Source organism: Salvelinus fontinalis, chromosome 29, assembly GCF_029448725.1.
Source record: "Salvelinus fontinalis isolate EN_2023a chromosome 29, ASM2944872v1, whole genome shotgun sequence".
In the NCBI taxonomy this organism is placed as follows: Eukaryota; Metazoa; Chordata; class Actinopteri; order Salmoniformes; family Salmonidae; genus Salvelinus; species Salvelinus fontinalis.
This window is the reverse complement of record NC_074693.1, coordinates 17,473,190-17,494,457: the sequence shown is the minus strand read 5'-3', so window position 1 is coordinate 17,494,457 and position 21,268 is coordinate 17,473,190. Positions and strand designations below refer to the sequence as shown.

The window sequence follows — 21,268 nt, the reverse complement described above, 5'->3', positions numbered from 1 at the left end:
AGTGAGCACAGCACAACAAGGGGAGTCCAAAAATGTATTGTATGCTGCTGCATAAATTATGAAATAAGCCAGTGAGATATGTATACCGTAGCTAAGAAAGTAATACTACGTGTATGTTGTGTAGTAAGCTGTTAGTAGCCCATGTGCCTCACTAATAATTTGGTCCCTTTCCCCCTCATAACTTAGCCTACTGTTCTGACTTGGAGGTATACATGTAGCCTATAGCCTGTTTTAGAGAAATATAATCATTTAATATTGTAAGAGCTTTCATTTTCTGCTTAAATGCCCCCTTTATTTATCCTACGGTTCTGACTTGGTGTACAGGGAGAATAATGTAAGAACGGCCCATGTTCTAAATGCTGTCGCTGTACATTTCAAAAGTGCAGAACAAATAGTTATGCTGACTATGTCCATCCTAGCTCGCTCATTAATATTTTAATAGAAATTACGGATTGCCTCTTATCCGCTCGTCGTCCCCTTCTGCCATAGTTTGTACATCTCAATTGTCAGTAGAAACCACATTTGTTCAAGCAAGTCAACCATATCAGCAATGTATTTTTAAAGGCAGTAAATGAGGCTGAATGAACTGCTTTGCTGCCAGACAAGGCTCCACTGATAACCAGGTGTAGCGGTGGTAAGGATTCACTCCATGGTGCTGAACAGAAAGCTCTGCTGTTGGGACAGCTTTATGTCGGCTTTAACAGTTTGTCACAGTTATAGTGTTTAGTGTTGTGGCTTTGCTGGCATGCATCTAAAATATTTTGGGGGAGTTTGCCCCGCCACTGGATACATCTAATGCTCCTTATATCGCCTTGAAATGACTGACAGCATTATGAACAAAATCTTTATTCATGAGTATACTAGCAATTTCTAGATGTTGGATTGAAAATATTTCATATTAACCTGTGTTTGATCCATAAACTTGTTTGCACATGAATTAAGTTGAAATATATTGATAATGAATAAACTGAACCTCGTCATTTTAGATTAGTTGATCTGGTCTTGACATGCTCTGTAAGTTTGTACATTTTTAATAAACATTATTTGGTCTCTAGGTTTGTGGTCTGATTAACATACTTATCTTAGTAAACAGAAACACCTCTGTTGCCCCACAAGGAATTTTCCAGTGGATTTGGATGTTGGCTGAAGTAGGAATTGTTCTGAATATATATTTGTAAAACAGTTCACACCCTTTCGCATAACACTTTTTTGCCATGGTTTTATTTTGGGAATTGTTCACACAAGATTCCATCTCTATAAAACAACGCATTTGATTTCACTGGACTTACCTCCCTCGCCACCCACAACATATTTAAAAATCACAGAGCACAGTTCATCTGACCACCTAACCCCAGTAAACAATGCTGCCATCAAACAGAACCTTCTCTTTCCCTTGACCCACCCAACACTACCAATCTGACAAGATAGTTGATGGGCAGAATTATCTTGCACTATATGATTGATTTTAAATAGCTAAGTGACTCCATAAATATATAGGAGGAGGAAGCTACAGGTAAAATTGCATGTTAACACCATCCATGCTGAATATGAAGGCTTCAAGTCAGTCTACCCACCACCACTAATGATAACTGATTGGCTCTGAGGCCAGGATGTAGGCCAGGTGTATATTATTCATCTGCGTACAGTGAGGTACCTTTAATCAACAGAGACACATTCAGTTGGCAAACAAATATAGAAATATCATGAATAGACTTGACATGATCCCTTATTCTATGTGAGAGGAATGTTTGTTCTACATAACATATTTCTATCAGACTGTTTCACCACGTTGTGCCCTGCTGAACGTGTCCCAGCATTACCCTTCAGGGAAGTACCATATGCCGTCTGGTGGGTCACTCATATACAGACCCATGCATGCAGACTGTCAGTCTTAATTCTGCAGTGTGACTGACAGCTTATCTAAAACATTCATATCCCATTTATGCGTATATGTGAACATTCAGCATATACACATTTTATATCAATATAATAAAAAAAAACATTCAGACAAATGCACCAACTATGTACATTTCTTTACATCTTTGTTTTTATATAAAAACAATATTTGCGTTGTAATGTGAATGCAATGTTTAAACCCCGTAATAGTCTGGATGAGACATGTCAGCCTCTGATCCCCTCTCAGCCAATGAGCAGGTTGCACAGTCGTCAAGTTCACAGTGTCTCCTTCAATATTTTTTTCATTATGGAATGTTGAACCTTCCATACATTCCACCCTCTCTGTGGGAGTCAGGGGAAAGTCATCATAGCACTCTCTGCTTCGCTTCCTGTCTTCCGCCAGCCCTCCTCTTCCTTCCAGTCAGTCCAGTTTCCGAGCACCCAGTTTGAGAGGACCCTTCGCTGCCTTGCGTTCTGCCCGTTTGGCCTCCAGTTCTTTCCTCCTCTCCTCACGTTTCTTCTTGGCCAGCTCTGCCTTGCTTAGGCCTGCTTAGGAAACAAAAAGACAGACAGCTGTTATCATTTGACTTGAGCCTTATAACATGAACAGCATCTCATTAAAAGGACTCCCTGGTTTCAGATCATTGAGAGAGATGGAGTATAGAGAAGTTAGAGCAGGTTGAGACTCACCTTGACTTCCGTCCACAGACTCCCAGCTCTCCTCGGCTCCCCAGTCTCCAGCAGGCTCTGCACTCCAGCCATCACCAGCCTAGCATGAACCAGAAAACACATGCACAGCACACATTAAAACATGCATTGTCCTTCCATTTCCACCTCAAATGTTCCCCACAACATCAACACCTAACTTTTACCTCCACTTTGACAAGCCTGTTTGTCAGTTCTTCAAAACACAAAGCCTACTCCTGTCAAACGTTTATTTATAAAGCCCCCCCCTCTCCTCACCGTAGCAATGGGGGTGGGCATTGCTCTCTGAGACACGTTGGCAAGGAAGTCCGTCTGCGTGGCTCCCTTACTGTCCCAGTCATACTCGCTGGCTAACCGAACCCCCTCCGGCAGAGCAGCACTCTTAGTGGCCGGAGCAATCGTTCCCTCCTCCCAGTCATTGCCCCACGCCTCCTCTCCTGGTGAACTCTGACCCTGGCCGTCAGCCTCCTTCTCATTGGACCAGCTGTCGTCGGCATCCCAGCCCGAGCTGCTCCAATCAGAGCTCTGCTTTTTCACTGCATCAGAAGTTGCTAGACCCACCTGGATGGAATCGGAGACAGCAATGAATGAATATTCCCCATGAAGTTTCAGCATGCACACTGTTTTAAATCATGGACCATTGTTCAGTAGGTTGGAACTTTCAAGAAATTGCAGACAGGAATGTATTTACAAATGAGTCATTTAGCAGATGCTCTTATCCAGAGAGAAGACAGCTAGGTGAGAAAACCACATCTCTGTCATAGTAAGTACATTTTTCCTCAATTAAGTATATATCATCAAAGCCAGAGCTAGTAAGAAAAGACAAGTGTGAGTGTTAGTTACTTTACAGAAATAGCATGACTATGCAATGTGCCATTATCTTTGACTCTATTCAAACATTCTGCCTCCCTGAAAACCAGATACGTACTCCTCTTACACTGGCCTTCTTTTTGACAGAAGACATTCCTGACCAATCAGAAGAGTTCCAGTCATCTGGGTCTGCTGCCTGTACCTTCTCTGGGTCCTGTGGGGGGAGAGAGAGCGAGAGTAGTTGAATGAACTGATTAACTGATAAAATAGAACATGCCTCTCCAATACAAACATCACTGTTTCCCATGTTCCGTGACAGTTGACGTCCCACGGTCCCAACTGTCGAATCCCACCCCAAAACCATTCCATGCCAATTACCTCCAATCTTCCCCAGTCCTCGTCATCCCACCGGTCTCCGATTGGCTCCTCGTTCTTTTCGGTCACCTTAGGAAAGTCTGATTGGGTAGCAAGGCCAGAAGCAATGGGTAGAGTCATGGAGGCCGGCGGTGGTTTAACTTCAGATCCTGGAGGAATGAGGAGAACGGGGAGGTGAAAGGTGGATGTAAATAGCGGATGCCATTAACTGATGGATACAGCTTTGCCGGCTCTTCCTATGTTTCTATGGGGGATGCCACCCTTATGTATAGAATGACCAAAAATCGAAAAAAAAAATATTTGTCACAATACAACTGTGAAATGACTTACAATACTTACAAGCCCTTAACCAACAATGCAGTTAAGAAAATATTTACTAATATAAACTAAAGTAAAATACATTTTAAAAAGTTAGAATAAAACAACAATAACTATATACAGGGGGTACCGGGTCAATGTGCGGGGGTCCAGGTTAGTCGAGGTAATTTGTACATGTAGGTAGCGGTAAAGCGACTACGCATAGATAATAAACAGCGAGTAGCAGCAGTGTAAAAACAAGGGAGGAGGAGGGTCAATGCAAATAGTCTGGGTGGCCATTTAAATAACAGTCTTATGGCTTGAAGTTGTTAAGGAGCCTTTTGGACCGAGACTTGGCGCTCCGGTACCGCTTGCCGTGCAGTAGCAGAAAGAACAGTCTACGACTTAGGTGACTGGAGTCTGACAATTCTTTGGTCCTTCCTCTGACCCCGCCTAGTATATAGGTCCTGGATGGCAGGAAGCTTGATGTACTGGGCTGTAGGCACTACTCTCTGTAGCGCCTTACGGTCGGATGCTGAGCAGTTGCCATATCAGGAAGTGATGCAACCAGTCAGGATGCTCTCGATGGTGCAGCTGTATAACATTGAGGATCTGGGGACCCATGCCAAATCAAACAGAAACATATTTAAGATCTGAGTAATCCTGCGAATAAGTCAGTTCCTTACCCCTGGGTACTCCATCTATCACAGGGCTCCCGGCGCAAGGAGATGCAGTACCACCACCAACAGGGGTGTTCTCGGCCGGGCTGCCCCCCTCTGCCCCCGGGCCGGTCCGGATGAGCTTGGAGGTCAGAGAGGACACCCCCGTCACTGCCCAGCCTGCCCAACTGGCCGCTGCCCCAGCCGGCTGGGCTGATGACATCACATCCTTTTCTAGGTTGAGAAGGAGATAAGTAATATTAGACACTCAAAGGCTGCAAAAAGATTCCTTATAAGGGATAGTTTGGGATTTTGGCAATGAAGGAAGTTACAGGTATACCACATGACCAAGAGTGTGGACAGCTGATCGTCAAACATCTCATTCCAAAATCATGGGCATTAATATGGAGTTGATCCCCCTACTATAACAGCCTCCACTCTTCTGGGAAGGCTTTCCACTAGATGTTGGAACATTGCTGCGGGGACTTGCTATCAGCCACAAGAGCATTAGTGAGGTCGGGCACTGATGTTGGGCGATTAGGTCTGGCTCACAGTCGGTGTTCCAATTCATCCCAAAGGTGTTCGATGGGGTTGAGATCAAGGCAGTCAATTTCTTCCACACCGATCTCGGCAAACCATTTCTGTATGGACCTCCCTTTGTGCATGGGGGCATTGTCATTCTGAAACATGAAAGGACCTTCCCCAAACTTGCCACCCAGTTGGAAGCAGAGAATTGTCTAGAATGTTGTATGCTGTGGCGCCAAGAATTCACTTCACTGGAACTAAGGGTTCTAGCCTGAACCATGAAAAACAGCCCCAGACCATTATTCCTCCTCCACCAAACTTTACAGTTGGCACTAGGTAGAGTTCTCCTGGCATCCGCCAAACCCAGACTAATCCATCGGACTGCCAGATGGTGAAGCGTGATTCATCACTCCAGAGAATGCGCTTCCACTGCTCCAGAGTCCAATGACGGCGAGCTTTACACCACTCCAGTCGCCGCTTGGCATTGCGCATGGTGATCTTAAGCTTGTGTGCGGCTGCTCAGCCATTTGAAACCAATTTCATGAAGCTCCTAGACGTTTCTACTTCACAATAACAGCACTTACAGTTGATCGGGCAGCTCTAGCAGGGCAGAAATTTGACGAACTGACTTGTAGGAAAGGTGGCATCCTTTCCTACACTGCCAGATGAGCTCTTCAATAAGGCCATTCGACTGCCAATGTTTGTCTATGGAGATCGCATGGCTGTGTGCTCGATTTTAAAACACCTGTCAGCAACAGGTGTAGCTGAAATAGTCAAATCCACTAATTTGAAGGGGTGTCCACATATTTTTGTGTGTGTGTGTGTGTTATATATTTATATAGTGTAGTTTTGCGAGCAAATGATACCGAGCTTAGCGCAATGACTGGAAGTCTTTGGGTACAGCTAAAGCTAGTTAGCATTGGGCTCACAAAACTACCTCTAACTTTCTTCATACTGGACACAGAAACATTTTTATCCACGAGATCATCGGACTCTGGGGAAGCAGTTAAAGGACTTCATTGCCAAAATCCCGTACTATCCCTTTAATGTGAGATCAATCCTTGAGGCTTTGTTGTCTTTGGCGACCTGGAGGTTTGCGATTGTGTACAGACCTATTTCAGCCAGCTTGGTTGGATCTTCAGAAACAGTCTCCAGCTTTGTCAAGAAACTCTTTATGGCTTTAAATGCCTGAGGGACAGAAAAAAAACATGTTTCACAAGCTAGGTTTCTATCCAATTGGCAACAAATTTTCATGCGAATATATATATATATATATATATATATATATCTATATATATCTATATATTGTATAAATACAATACAATACAAAAATAACAAAACATTTTAATTAAATCAATAAATGTAAAAATAAATAAAAAAGGCATTAAATACAATTATGCGCATTTTCTCACCAGATATGCGTTTCCATCAAATTTACTTGTGATCAAAAGTCTGTGTGATGACGTAGCGCACATAAAAATAACTTTTGCGTTTAATTCACATAAAAATACAAAGTTAAAATGGATTTCCATCGCAATCAACTCCACTGATGGTTTCGTCACCAGAAATGTTGCGCTATATAGCTAAATATACCCACTCTGGTGTTGGCACTGCGCTCTAGCAAACAGCTTGCAGACACAGTGCAGGTATAGTCTACATGATGACATTATTATGGACAAAGGAGCAAAATAAGTTTTGGCTTGTCAAATGGAAGCCAAGCGTCAATCATGTCACCAGAATAAGACCCTGGATATTTATTGGAAAGGAGCATCAAGCTCATCACCTTGTACTGTCACCACCCTGTGAAGTTCATCATTATTTATTTCATCTGTAGCCTAACAAACTGCATGCTTTCTCCAGTTGTAGTGGGAGAACCACACCACATGTCATCACGTGACTCAAAGTTTACTTCCATATGTTGGTTATTATATCAATATTTGCGCATAAACGCGTTTCCACCGCCATTTCTCGCATAATACATTTTACAGACACAAAAAGATCCCACCTTGTCTAGCGTATTTTTCGATATTTGGAAAGTTTACTGCCCGTCGTGGCATTTTTTATACTTCACGCGCATAAAAAGGTTGGATGGAACCTTCTTACAGATGGAATGTTGCAATGTGAAATGAGAGAGTAGGTAAACATAGATTTTCATATGCAGATGGAGTGTTCAGGGTGAAATATATATATATATTATACTTTGTTTTTATTGTAGGAACACAAAGGAAAGTACAAATAAAGTCAAATAAAAGAACAACAAAAAAGAGCTGGCAGTTACAGTGAACTTCATACCTTCATCATCATATCAGTTACATTGGCATCTTTGAATTAGACCTTTTCCAAGTACGAAACCCATTTCTCCCAGTATTCCTGACCTCTCTCCTGTTGAGTTCTTAAAGCAAAGGTCATACGCTCCATGTGGTGTATTTCTTCTACAATGTCTATCCATTGTGTCACTGTGGGAGTGTCTTTTTGCAGCCATTTCCTAGTGATAGCCATTTTACTGGCTGCCAGTAGGACCTTCAAGAGGTACTTTTCTCTAGTGTGTAAGTTATCAGGTATTTCACCCAAGTACAAAGAAATGAATGTTTGTTGTATGTCAAATCCCATTATTTTTCCAATGTTAGATCTTATTTCTCCCCAGTAAGTTTCAATTGCGGGGCAGGACCAAAAGATATGAGAGTGGTCTGCCCTCAATAGACCGCATTCTCTCCAACAAGGGTGTGGTGAGCCAGTCTGTTTTGATTTCAGTTTCGGTGTTATGAAGAAACGTATAACATTCTTCCAACAGAATTCTCTCCATGATCTTGAGTTGGTGGAGCTTTGTTGAGTCTCTAATATGTTCAACCATGTTTCATCAGTTATTTCAATGTTAAGTTCCTCCTCCCATTTCTTTTTAATATAGTTTGTAGAATGTTTCTTTGAGGATTGAATACCCAAGTAGAGATTTTAAATCGTTTTTTTGTTACTCCAAGTTGTATGCGTTGTTGAATACTTGGATTAATTTTGGAGGTGCTCGAGGGTCAGTCACTTTTATCTCCCTTAAGAAATAGTGTCGGACTTGTAGGTTTCTGTAAAAATCTTGTTTATCCAAGCCATGTTTTTTACTTAGGTCCTGGAAGTTATCTAGGTTCCCATTCCTTATAATTGTCCTGAATGATGTGATGCCTTTCTGCGTCCATTGTTTAAATCTGCTGTCCTGAGTTGCAGGGATGAAGCTGGGGTCGTATGCGGGCCAACTCAGCAGTTTGATCCCTCTGTCTAAATTATTTTGCTTAACTACCCTAAACCATGTCTTCAGAGAGAAATTAATCCACAGATTTTGTCTATTGTATATTTCTTTCACCATGTCCTTATTTCCCAAAACTGACTGTATGGGTATCTCTGTCAAAGTAGTCTCGATGTCTTTCCATTTGGATTCGTATTCTGAATTGCACCAACAAACCAGGGGTCTCAATTGGGCTGACACATAATAATCTTTTAGGTTTGGTAAGGCCATACCCCCACAGTTTTTTGGTAATTGTAATGTTGTATATCTGGTCTCTTACTGTTCCAGATAAACCTTGATATCCGTTTATCCCATTCCCTAAACTGTTTAGGTGGGATTTCTATGGGCAGTGATTGGAACAAATACAATAACCTCGGCAGGATGTTCATTTTGATTGTTTCAATTCTACTACTAAGATCTAAGGGAAGTGAGTTCCACCTGTCTATCACCTGTTGATGTGATCGTAATTCATGCAATAGAGTTTGGGTGTATCTTTTGGTAGGTATACTCCAAGATATTTAATGGATGAAGAGGTCCAGGTGAAGTTATACCTATTCTTCAGCTCTTCCTGTGGGGTATCATTATATACTAGGGCTTGGGTCTTGTGTACGTTAAGCACATACCCTGAATATGTTCCAAATGTTTGTAGAACATCCATCAATCTAGGTACGCTTGAGCCTGGGTCTTTAAGGAATAACAGAACGTCATCAGCATACATGCATATCTTATGTTCACTGTCTCTTATTGTTATTCCCTCTAAGGTTGGGTCCTGTCTTATTGCCTGTGCTAATGGTTCGAGGTACAAGGGTGAAAGATTACAGCCGTGTCTTGCCCCTCGCTCTAATTTTATCGTTCGTGTCAAATGTCCATTTATCTTTATTCTAGCGGTCGAACATGAATACAGTGTTTTGATGCATTGTATCACTTTTTTGTTGAAACCAAATCTTTCCATAACTTGGAATAGGTAATCCCATCCCACTGAATCAAATGCCCTTTCTGCATCTAGACTGATTAATATTGCACTTGTCTTATTCTGAGTAATGTGGTCCATGACATATAGTGTTCTCCTTATATTGTCCCGTGTCTGCCTATTTTGTTTGAAACCAGTTTGATCTTCGTCAATCAATTCTGGGATTATGTTCTCCATTCTTTTGGCTATTATTGATGCATATAGTTTATAATCTGTTTTAAGAATTGCGATAGGTCTATATGAACTGCATTCTTTCTTATCTTTACCCTCTTTTGGGATTACAGATATGATGGCCTCTCTCCATGACGGTGGGAGACCCCCCTCCCTCAGAGTCCAGTTAAAACAGGCCTTAAGTAAAGGTGCTAATTGTTCTCTGAAGGTCTTGAACCATTCTGAAGGGAAGCCATCAGTGCCTGGGGACTTGTTGACTTTTTGTTGAGATATTGCTTTATTAATTTCTTCGGTGGATATTTCTAAAGTTAGTCTATCGTTTTGCTCTGTACCAATTGAGGGGAGATCAAGTGAGTTCAAAAAGTGCTCTATTGTCTGTGCATCTGCCTTCTCTGGTTGCTTGTACAGATTTGTGTAATATGATTCAAATGCATTCTGTATTTCATCTAATTTGCATGTGATCTTTTTTGTTTTGGGGTCTTATTTTGAAAATGGTATTCTGTGCTTGTTGTTTCCTGAGTCTCCATGCTAGTAATTTGGTTGCCTTTGAGCCTGCTTCATAATATCGTTGTTGTTTCAGGAACCTAAGCTTTTTCTCTACTTCTTCTCTATAAATCTGGTCAATTTCCTGTTTTACCTTTTGAATCTCTCGTAATATAAGAGGGTCTTTGTATTGACTATGAGATCGTTCTAAGTTTCTTAGGGTTTCCTGTAATTTCAGCAGTTTCTGTGCTTTAATCTTTTTCTTGAGAGATGATGTGGCTATGATCTTTCCTCTAATAACCGCCTTAGCTGCATCCCACAATGTAGCAGGAGATACTTCCCCATTATCATTATTCTCCAGATAGATGTTCAATTCTGTCTTTATTGATTCCTTGAATGCTGGATCATTCAGCATGCTTGTATTAAGTCTCCATATAGTATTTCTTGGTTTGCTATCAAGGTGTAGAGTGAGGTAAACTCCATTATGATCTGATAAGTCGCTCTGCCCGATCATACAATCCTTAAGCCTGTGTCTATCTGCACTGTACATAAAAAAGTAGTCTAACCTGGAGTATTCAGTGTGGCGGGCTGAGTAAAAAGTATATTCCTTATTGGTCTTGTGGGTGTCACGCCATACATCGAGCAGTCCTAGATCCTGCAGTATCCTATTGATCTTTTTGGCAACTAGGCTCATTTTCCTATTTTGATTTGTGCTGTCCAGTTTTGTGTTAAAATCCCCTCCATAGATAAGAGTGCCAGTGGTTTCTGTGGCAATTAAATCAAACACCTTCCTATAGAAGACCATGTCACTCCCTGGGGGTGCGTATACATTAAATAATGTAACTTCCTTGTTATCCAGTTTACATTTAACAAGTATAAATCTACCCTCGTCTTTTATTTCTGACAAACTCAAAATTAACTGAATTTGGGATCAAGATTGCAACTCCCCTTCTACCCATTTTGTAAAAAAAAAAAAAAAAAAAAAAAAAAAAAAAAAAAAAGTGTTCCTATACCACCCTGCATACCACTGCTGGCTTGCTTCTGAAGCTAAGCAGGGTTGGTCCTGGTCAGTCCCTGGATGGGAGACCAGATGCTGCTGGAAGTGGTGTTGGAGGGCCAGTAGGAGGCACTCTTTCCTCTGGTCTAAAAAATATCCCAATGCCCCAGGGCAGTGATTGGGGACACTGCCCTGTGTAGGGTGCCGTCTTTCGGATGGGACGTTAAACGGGTGTCCTGACTCTCTGAGGTCATTAAAGATCCCATGGCACTTATCGTAAGAGTAGGGGTGTTAACCCCGGTGTCCTGGCTAAATTCCCAATCTGGCCCTCAAACCATCATGGTCACCTAATAATCCCCAGTTTACAATTGGCTCATTCATCCCCCTCCTCTCCCCTGTAACTATTCCCCAGGTCGTTGCTGCAAATGAGAACGTGTTCTCAGTCAACTTACCTGGTAAAATAACAGTAAAATAAAAATAAAAATAAATAAAAATCCCATTTTCTTGAGTTTCTCGTGTTCAGGTGTGGATAAGTGAGTTTCCTGCCAGAATAGTATGTCAACTCTCTCCCGTTTCATCTTTGCTATTACCTTACTTCTCTTGATGGCACTCCCCAGTCCATTTACATTGAGACTTATGACCTTAAATTCCCGATGACGCATCGATATAAATTTAAAAAACTGTATATAAATATAAAAACGAAAAATCAAGAACGATAATAAAGTAAACCAAAGTGGGAAAATACTTTGGTATTTGGACTGCCATGTCAGAGGACTCTCTCTTGCCTCTAGGGTTTGAGGGGATGAGCCTGTCCGCAGGATGGGCCCCTCGCTCAGATATGAAAATGCGTGACGTAGTCACAAACAAGACCTGGTGGAACCGAAAATAATAAGGGCGCCTATTTCGTCGCTTATACACATCGGTTAATTACAAGTGAAAACTATAAATCGGTCATGCGTGCATATCACACATGACCTCCCCTTGATATGCCCTTCTGTCACCCCGTTGTCAATGTGTCATTAATCCTTAGCTAAAATATATATATATATATATATATATATATATATATATATATATATATATATATATATGTTATTAACGTGACGCTACTTAATGTGTTCATAAAGAACACATTCTTTTGGCTACTCACCCTTGTTCAGCATTGGGGGAAAATAGGGGAGATATTTTATCTATTGCAATGTCAACCGTAACAACCCAAAGTCTTAACAGCTGCGATAACTATTAATTCTGTTAAATCCGATTCAGTGTCTTACATCTTCCCGTTGGAAATGCCTGAGTCTCTCTCGGATATGAACGTCCTCTCGCCGAGATGCTTTCCCTCTTTCTCCATGACCCTGCTTGTTGACAACGATCCATGGGAGAGCCTGCTCGAGTCTTTCCGCTGGTGATGTCGCCTTTCTCCTGGCGGTATACTCCACTGGGAAGCCCCTTGACTTCAGGTCTTCAGCCTGCATGCTCGTATGTAACCGGGCCATTTTTCAGAAATACCCGCATTTTTGCTGGGTATAGTGTTTGGAAGCAAATACCCTTCTCTTTAAGTGCTTTCTTAAATGGGGGTGTATCCTTTCCTTCTTTTCAGTATCTCTCCCGCGTAGTCATGATCAAAGAATACTCGTTGGCCTTGGAAGTTAACAGGCTTTTTCCAGGTAACATGTAAGACTTTCTCTTTGACTGAGAATTTTAGGAACCGTACTATGGATCTTGGTGGGGCGCCGCTGGGGGGTTTTGAGGCCAGAGCTCAGTGTGCTCTCTCGATTCCCAGGTTAGTGTCGTCTTCAAGTATGTCCTTGAATAGACCCTCCACGAAGTTGGGCATAGAGTCTTTTTCTGCGCCCTCTACTACGTTATAAAGTCTAATGTTGTTTCAACGTGAGAAACCTTCGAGTTCTGTCACTTTTGCCTGTTGGCTTTTCAGTGACTGTTCAAGTATTTCCTTGACTGCGAAGTTCCATGTGTCCGTTTCCCCAATGCGCTGTTCTGCGTCCCCCATTCTTGTAGATATGCTGTGAAGTTCTAATTTGTTTTCTTCCAGTTTCTGGTTAATGTCCTTCCTGAAGTCTTTTAGTTATTTTCTTACATCTTCTCGAAGTTCCTCTCGTAAGCCTGTGAGCGCCTTGCGCAATTCCTCCTTCATCACCTCACGAAATGAGGGTTCTTTTGCTGCTGCTATCTTATTTGCGCCAGCATTAGCCATTTCGGGTTCCTCGACGATTATATCTTCTGCTGTCTTGTTGTTGTAGCTCCACGACCTTTTCCTATTTTCCCCTTTGCGTAAGTTATTATAATGCTCAGAGTAAATACTTGAATTTGGGGGGGAAATACCCAACCGATGTGCAGTACGAAAAACTAGGCAGCCATTTCCTAAGTTGCATCACCGGAAGCCCCAGGGTGAAATATTTCTAAACCTAATGCAAGCTAAATGTACTACTGCAGTTATTTCAATGTGTAAGGTGTTTGTAGTGCTTCTCACCTGATCTCTAACGTTCTTGTCAGGGTCAACAGTGAGGGTACAGAGTGTTGGTAGTACCCGTGCTGCACTCTCTGTCACACTGTAGTAGTTGTGGGTCGCTGCAAAGCCCAGAACCCCGGCCGCCCGAGAGGCGGGAAAGGGGTCCTTAGTGGCCCGAGAGAACGCCGAGATCAACACTCGTTGCCGTGTCTGTGGAGGAAAGGAGAGAGGTATGAATAAGAGCACGAACGAGGGGGGAGAGTGAGAGCGAGAAAGGGGGAGACGGAAAGAGAAAGGGAGAGAGGGAGAGAGAGAGCAAGGAGCGAGCGAGCTAAACATAGAGCGAGGGAGAGAGCTGCTCAACATGCTCTGCTCACACCTACTGTAATGGTCCGAGCCTAAACCACACAAAACACCACTAGACAGTAAGTAAAAGCTTTGTTTTCCAATCTCATGCTGGAATATACAAGGCCTGAGGTCATCTGCCTTTGGACTAAAGAGCAAGAACCTAGACTTCAAGTAAATTGGAAATACAGACATTGTCATCCCACAAGAAACATGGTATAGAGGAGACGGACTCACGCGTTGCCCTCTAGGTTATAGAGAGCTGGTAGTCCCATCCACCAAACTACCAGGTGTGAAACAGGGAAGAGACTCAAGGGGTATGCTAATTTGGTAGGGCAGACCTATCCCAATCTATTCAATTATTCAAAACAGGAACAAATTAATAAGGAAATGATCTCAACAGAGAAAAATGTCCTCATGTGTGCTACCTATATCCCCCCTACAGTATCCATGTACTTTAACGATGACAGCTTCGCCATCCTAGAGGGGAGATCAACAATTTCCAGGCTCAGGGACATGTACTGCTCTGTGGCGAACTACATGCCAGAACACAACACTCTCAGCACACAGGGGGGCAAACACCTACCTGGAGGTGACAGCATTCCCTCCCTGATATGCCCCCCTAGACACAACTATGACAAATATGGGTCACAACTCCTGGAGCTCTGTCACACGCTGGGTCTGTACATAGTCAATGGTAGGCTTCAAGGGGACTTCTATGGTAGGTACACCTATAGCTCATCTCTTGGAAGTAGTAGTGTAGATGACTTTATCACTGACCTCAACACAGAGTCTCTCAGAGTGTTCACAGTCAGCCCACTGACACCCCTTCTCATGCTTTTTTGAATATAAAAAAAAAGCTTGACTCTGGCATGAGAGTCTGCTATACAAATTGATGGAAAGCAGTGTTGGGGGAAAAACAAAAGACTTTATAAAAAACATGTACACAACAAGTGTGCAGTTAAAATTGGCAAAAAAACAAACATTTATTTCCACAGGGCCATGGGTTGAGACAGGGAGTGAGCTTGAACCCCACTGTCTTCAACATACTGTACAGTTGAAGTCGTAAGTTTACATACACCTTAGCCAAATACATTTAAACTCAGTTTTTCACAATTCCTGACATGTAATCCTAGTCAAAATTCGCTGTCTTAGGTCAGTTAGGATCACCACTTTATTTTAAGAATGTGAAATGTCAGACAAATAGTAGAGAGAATGTTTTATTTCAGCTTTTATTTCTTTCATCACATTCCCAGTGGGTCAGAGGTTAGCATACACTCAATTAGTATTTGGTAGCATTGCCTTTAAATTGTTTAACTTGGGTCAAACGTTGCGGGTAGCCTTCCACAAGCTTCCCACAATAAGTTGGGTGAATTTTGTCCCATTCCTCCTGACAGAGCTGGTGTAACTGAGACAGGTTTGTAGGCCTCCTTGCTCGCACACGCTTTTTAAGTTCTGCCCACAAATGTTCTATAGGATTGAAGTCAGGACGTTGTGATGCCCACTCCATTACCTTGACTTTGTTGTCCTTAAGCCGTTTTGCCACAACTTTGGAAGTATGCTTGGTGTCAATGTCCATTTAGAAGACCCATTTGCGACCAAGCTTTAACTTCCTGACTGATGTCTGAGATGTTGCTTCAATATATCCACATAATTTTCCTACTTCATGATGCCATCTATTTTGTGAAGTGCACCAGCACCCCCACAACATGATGCTGCCACCCCCGTGCTTCACGGTTGGGATGGTGTTCTTTGGCTTGCAAGCTTCCCCTTTTTTCCTCCAAACATAACGATGGTCATTATGGCCAAACAGTTCTATTTTTGTTTCATCAGACCAGAGGACATTTCTCCAAAAAGTACGATCTTTGTCCCCATGTGCAGTTGCAAACCGTAGGCTGGCTTTTTTAATGGCGGTTTTGGAGCAGTGGCTTCTTCCTTGCTGAGCGGCCTTTCAGGTTATGTCGATATAGGACACGTTTTACTGTGGATATAGATACTTTTGTACTGGTTTCCTCCAGCATCTTCACAAAGTCCTTCGCTGTTATTTTGGGATTGATTTGCACTTTTCGCATCAAAGTACGTTCATCTCTAGGAGACAGAACGCATCTCCTTCCTGAGCGGTATGATGGCTACGTGGTCCCATGGTGTTTATACTTGCGTACTATTGTTTGTACAGATGAATGTGGCACCTTCAGGCGTTTGGAAATTGCTCCCAAGGATGAACCAGACTTGTGGAGGTCTACAATTTTTTTTCTGAAGTCTCGGCTGAGTTTGAAGGTAGGCCTTGAAATACATCCACAGGTACACCTCCAATTGATTCAAATTATGTCAATTAGCCTATCAGAAGCTTCTAAAGCCATGTCATAATTTTCTGGAATTTAGTGTATGTAAAGTTCTAACGCACTGGAATTGTGATACAGTCAATTGTAAGTGAAATAATCTGTCTGTAAACAATTGTTGTAAAAATGACTTGTCATGCAAAGTAGATGTCCTAACCGACCTGCCAAAACTATAGTTTGTTAACATGAAAATTGTGGAGTGGTTGAAAAACGAGTTTTAATGACTCCAAAATAAATGTATGTAAACTTCCGACTTCAACTGTATATATCAACTAATTGGCGGGGGGCACTAGAACAGTCTACAGCCCCCACCCTCACACTTCTAGAATCTGAATCCACATCACCAACGAACTGTCATGGTCCAAACACACCAAGACAGTCGAGAAGAGGGCACGACACCACCTTTACCCCTTCAAGAGACTGAAAAGATTTGGCATGGGTTCCCAGATCCTCAAACGGTTCTACAGCTGCAACATCGAGAGCATCCTGACCGGTTGCATCTCTGCCTGGTATGGCAACTGCTCGGCATCTAACCGAAAGGCGCTACAAAAGGTAGTGCATACGGCCCAGTACATCACTGGGGCCAAGCTTCCTGCCATCCAGGACCTATATACTAGGTGGTCAGAGGAAAGCCCAAAAAAATTGTCCAGAGACTCCAGTCACCCAAGTCAGATTGTTTTCTCTCCTATTGCACGGCAAGGGGTGCTGGAGCGCCAAATCTAGGACCAAAAGGCTCCTTAACTTCTTATGGCTGCAGGGGCAGTATTGAGTAGCTTGGATGAAAGGTGCACAAAGGTGCCCAGAGTAAACTGCCTGCTCCTCAGTCATAGTTGCTAATATTTGCATATTATTATTAGTATTGGATAGAAATCACTCTGAAGTTTCTAAAACTGTTTGAATTATGTCTGTGAGTATAACAGAACTCATATGGCAGGCAAAAACCTGAGAAGTTCCAATTCCTGTTTGGATTTTTTCTGATGTGGCAGATTTTCAACCAAGCTCTCATTGAAATTACAGCGAGATATTGATGAGTTTTCACTTCATACGGCTTCCACTAGATGTCAACAGTCAATAGAACTTTGTCTGATGACTCTAATGTGAAGGGGGTCGAAGGAGACAGGAATTAGTCACTACAGCTGACCATGCTTTGACCACACGCGTTCACGTGATAGGCAGCTCCGTTCCATCGCTCAACTGAAGTCAATCTAATTCTCCGGTTGGAACGTTATTCAAGATGTATGTTAACAACATTCTAAAGATTGATTCAGTACATCATTTGACATGTTTCTACTGACTGTTATGGAACTTTTGGACATTTCGTCACGTTATAGTGGACAAGCTTTGTGACTTTGGAATTGTTTACCAAACGCGCTAACCAAAGGAGCTAATTGGACATAAATAACGGGCATTATTGAACAAATCAAGCATTTATTGTGGACCTGGGATTCCTAGGACTGCATTCTGATGAAGTTCATCAAAGGTAAGGAAACATTTATCATGTATTTTCTGGTTTCTGTTGACTCCAACATGGCGGCTAATTTGGCTATTGTTCTGAGCGCTTGTTCTGTCTCAGATTTTTGCATGATTTGCTTTTTCCGTAAAGTTTTTTTGAAATCTGACACAGCGGTTGCATTAAGGAGAGGTATATCTATAATTCCATGTGTATAACTTGTATTATCATCTACATTTATGATGAGTATTTCTGTTGAAACGATGTGGCTATGCAAAATCACTTGATGTTTTTGGAACGAGTGAATGTAACGCGCCAATGTAAACTCAGATTTTTTTATATAAATATGAACTTTATCAAACAAAACATGCATGTATTGTGGAACATGAAGTCCTATGAGTGTCATTTGATGAAGATCATCAAAGGTTAGTGATTCATTTTATCTCTATTTCTGCTTTTTGTGACTGCTATCTTTCGCTGGAAAAATGGCTGTGCTTATTGTGGTTTGATGGTGACCTAACATAATCGTTTGTAGTGCTTTCGCTGAAAAGCATATTTGAAATCAGACACTTGTGGGATTAACAACAAGATTACCTTTAAAATGATATAAAACACATGTATGTTTGAGGAATTTTAATTATGAGATTTCTGTTTGAATCTGGCGCCCTGCACTTTCACTGGCTGTTGTCATATCGATCCCGTTAGCGGGATGCAGCCATAAGAAGTTAACAGCTTCTACCCCCAAGCCATAAGACTGCTGAACAATGACTCAAATGGCCACCGGACTATTTACATTGACACCACCACCCTCCCCCTCCATTTGTTTTGTACACTGCTGCTACTCACTATTTATTATTATCTATGCATAGTCACTTCACCCCTACCTACATGTACAAATGACCTCTAACCTGTACCCCCGCTCATTGACTCGGTACACCTTGTATATAGCCTTGATATTGTGTTACTTTTTTACTTAAGTTTATTTGGTAAATATTTTCTTAACCAACAGTGCAGTTCAAGAACGAGTTAAGGGCTTGTAAGCATTTCACAGTAAGGTCTACACTTGTATTTGGCGCATGTGACAAATAAAGTTTGATATTTTTATTTATTTAATGTCAAATGTCTTATTTGCTGATGATCTGGTGCTTCTGTCCCCAACCAAGGAGGGCCTACAGCAGCACCTAGATCTTTTGCACAGATTGTGTCAGACCTGGGCCCTGACAGTAAATCTCAGTAAGACAAAAATAATGGTGTTCCAAAAAAGGTCAAATTCCATCTAGACACAGTTGCGCTAGAGCACACAAAACACTATATCTACCTCGGCCTTAATATCAGCACCACAGATAACTTCCACTAAGCTGTGAACAATCTGAGAGACAAGGCATGAGGGGCCTTCTCCGCCATCAAAAGGAACATCAAATTCAACATCCCAATTAAGATCTGGCTAAAAATACATGAATTAGTTACCATTGCCATTTATGGTTGTGAGGTCTGGAGTCTGCTCACCAACCACAAAACGAGGACAAACACCAGTTGAGACTCTGCATGCAGAACTCTGCAAAAACATCTGTGTACAACGTAAACCACCAAATAATGCACGCAGAACAGAATTAGGCAGATACCCACTAATTATCCAAACCCAGAAATTCTACAACCATCTAAAAGGAAGCGATTCCCAAACCTTCCACACAGTGCATTTGGAAAGTATTCAGACACCTTAACTTATACCGCATTGTTACTTTACAGATTTATTCTAAAATTGATTAAATATTTTTTCCCCCTCAATCTACACACAATACTCCATAATGACAAAGCAAAAACAGGTTTTTAGAAATGTTTGCAAATGTATAAAAAAAAACATTTACATAAGTATTCTGACCCTTTACTCAGTACTTTGTTGAGGCACCTTTCGCACCGATTACAGCATCGCGTCTTCTTGGGTATGATGCTACAATCTTGGCATACCTGTGTTTGGGGAGTTTCTCCCATTCTTCTATGCAGATCCTCTAAAGCTCTGTCAGGCTGGAGAGGGAGTGTCGCTGCAGAGCTATTTTCAGTTCTCTCCAGAGATGTTCGATCGGGTTCAAGTCCGGGCTCTGGCTGGGCCACTCAAGGACATTCAGAGACTTGTCCCAAAGCCACTCCTGCATTGTCTTGGCTGTGTGCTTACGGTCATTGTCCTGTTGGAAGGTGAATCTTCGCCCCAGTCTGAGGTCCTGTGCACGTTTTTATAAAGTATCTCTGTACTTTGCTCCATACATCTTTCCCTTGATCCTGACTAGCCGCCCAGTCCCGTCTGCTGAAAGACATCCCCACAGCATGATGCTGCCTTCACCGTAGAGAAGGTATTGGCCAAGTGGTGAGTGGTGCCTGGATTCCTCCAGACGTGCCACTTGGCATTCAGGCCAAAGAGTTCAATCTGGGTTTCATCATGTGCCTTTTACTGAAGAGTGGCTTCAGTCTGGCCACTCTACCATAAAGGCCTGATTGGTGGAGTGCTGCTGAGATGGGAGAACCTTCCAGAAGGGCAACCATCTCCACAGAGGAACTCTAGACCTCTGTCAGAGTGACCATTGGGTTCTCAGTCACCTCCCTGACCAAGGCCCTTCTCCCCTGATTTCTCACTTTGAGACTGATCTAGGAAGAGTCTTGGTGGTTCTAAACTTCTTCCATTTAAGAATGATGGAGGCCACTGTGTTCTCAGGGACCTTCAATGCTACAGAAATGTTTTGGTATCCTTCCCCAGATCTGTGCCTCGACAAAATCCTGTCTCGGAGCTCTACGGACAATTCCTACGACCTCATGGCTTGGTTTTTGCTCTGACATGCACTCTAAAACAATGCACCCTAAAAAAAAAATCCTGGCCTTTTGTGGCCAGTGGCTGTGGTGCCCTTCTCCCTGAGCGCTCCATCACGTGGTTGGGTCTTTCTCACAGGCTACAAGTGAAGACAGACACATCAGAAACACAACTGTGCATGTCCTTATCGAATTACGAGGTGCATATTGAAGATTTTGGAAGAACTGTCCACATTTACTTTGTCAGCCAACAGATGAGTAGACCTAACGAACAGTTTAACAGCAAAAGCACTAGCCTATGTCAATCTACTATCCTCCATAGTACAAAGGTCGACCTATTCTATTCTGAGCGATAAATAAATATTCCAAACAGTCTGGGACAGTTGTGGGATGCGATAGATCCCAAATTATTACAACCACTAGCATAAAAAAATTATGTTTACGCAATGTGGCTGACGCAACAGATCTGAATGTTAATCTTAAAATGTTGAAACTATTCTAATATTTCTTCACATTTTAAGAGCAGCAATGCACATATGGTAGTAGTCTATAAGTGCAAATGTTCAATTAGCGGAAAACACCATTATCAAAAGTGACCGCAAATGCAATTATGCTTGTAATGCTTTTATTATAAAGGTGCATTTTTATGGTGAAAATCCATCTTCCCCAAACTTGAAACTCACGAGCTGCTTATGTTAGGCTCTACACCCCT

General features: G+C 42.1%; 1 protein-coding gene across 4 annotated transcripts in view; it reads right to left on the bottom strand.

Annotated features, from left to right (window-relative positions):
* Positions 1-1,202: 1,202 nt before the first annotated feature.
* Positions 1,203-21,268, bottom strand: part of LOC129827507 (N-terminal kinase-like protein) — a 28,709-nt gene continuing 8,643 nt past the window's right edge. The window contains exons 11-18 of one of the 4 annotated variants that reach the window (XM_055888420.1): positions 13,648-13,836; positions 6,380-6,455; positions 4,770-4,976; positions 3,790-3,935; positions 3,539-3,625; positions 2,860-3,162; positions 2,587-2,665; positions 1,203-2,442 (exon numbers count right to left, since the gene is read on the bottom strand). In XM_055888420.1, coding sequence (XP_055744395.1) covers positions 2,318-2,442; positions 2,587-2,665; positions 2,860-3,162; positions 3,539-3,625; positions 3,790-3,935; positions 4,770-4,976; positions 6,380-6,455; positions 13,648-13,836 — 1,212 coding nt within the window. In that variant the 3' untranslated portion in view covers positions 1,203-2,317. Of the gene's footprint in view, positions 2,446-2,586; positions 2,666-2,859; positions 3,163-3,529; positions 3,626-3,789; positions 3,936-4,769; positions 4,977-6,379; positions 6,456-13,647; positions 13,837-21,268 lie in introns of all 4 variants that reach the window. The other 3 variants (XM_055888419.1, XM_055888418.1, XM_055888417.1) reach the window with 3 other exon arrangements.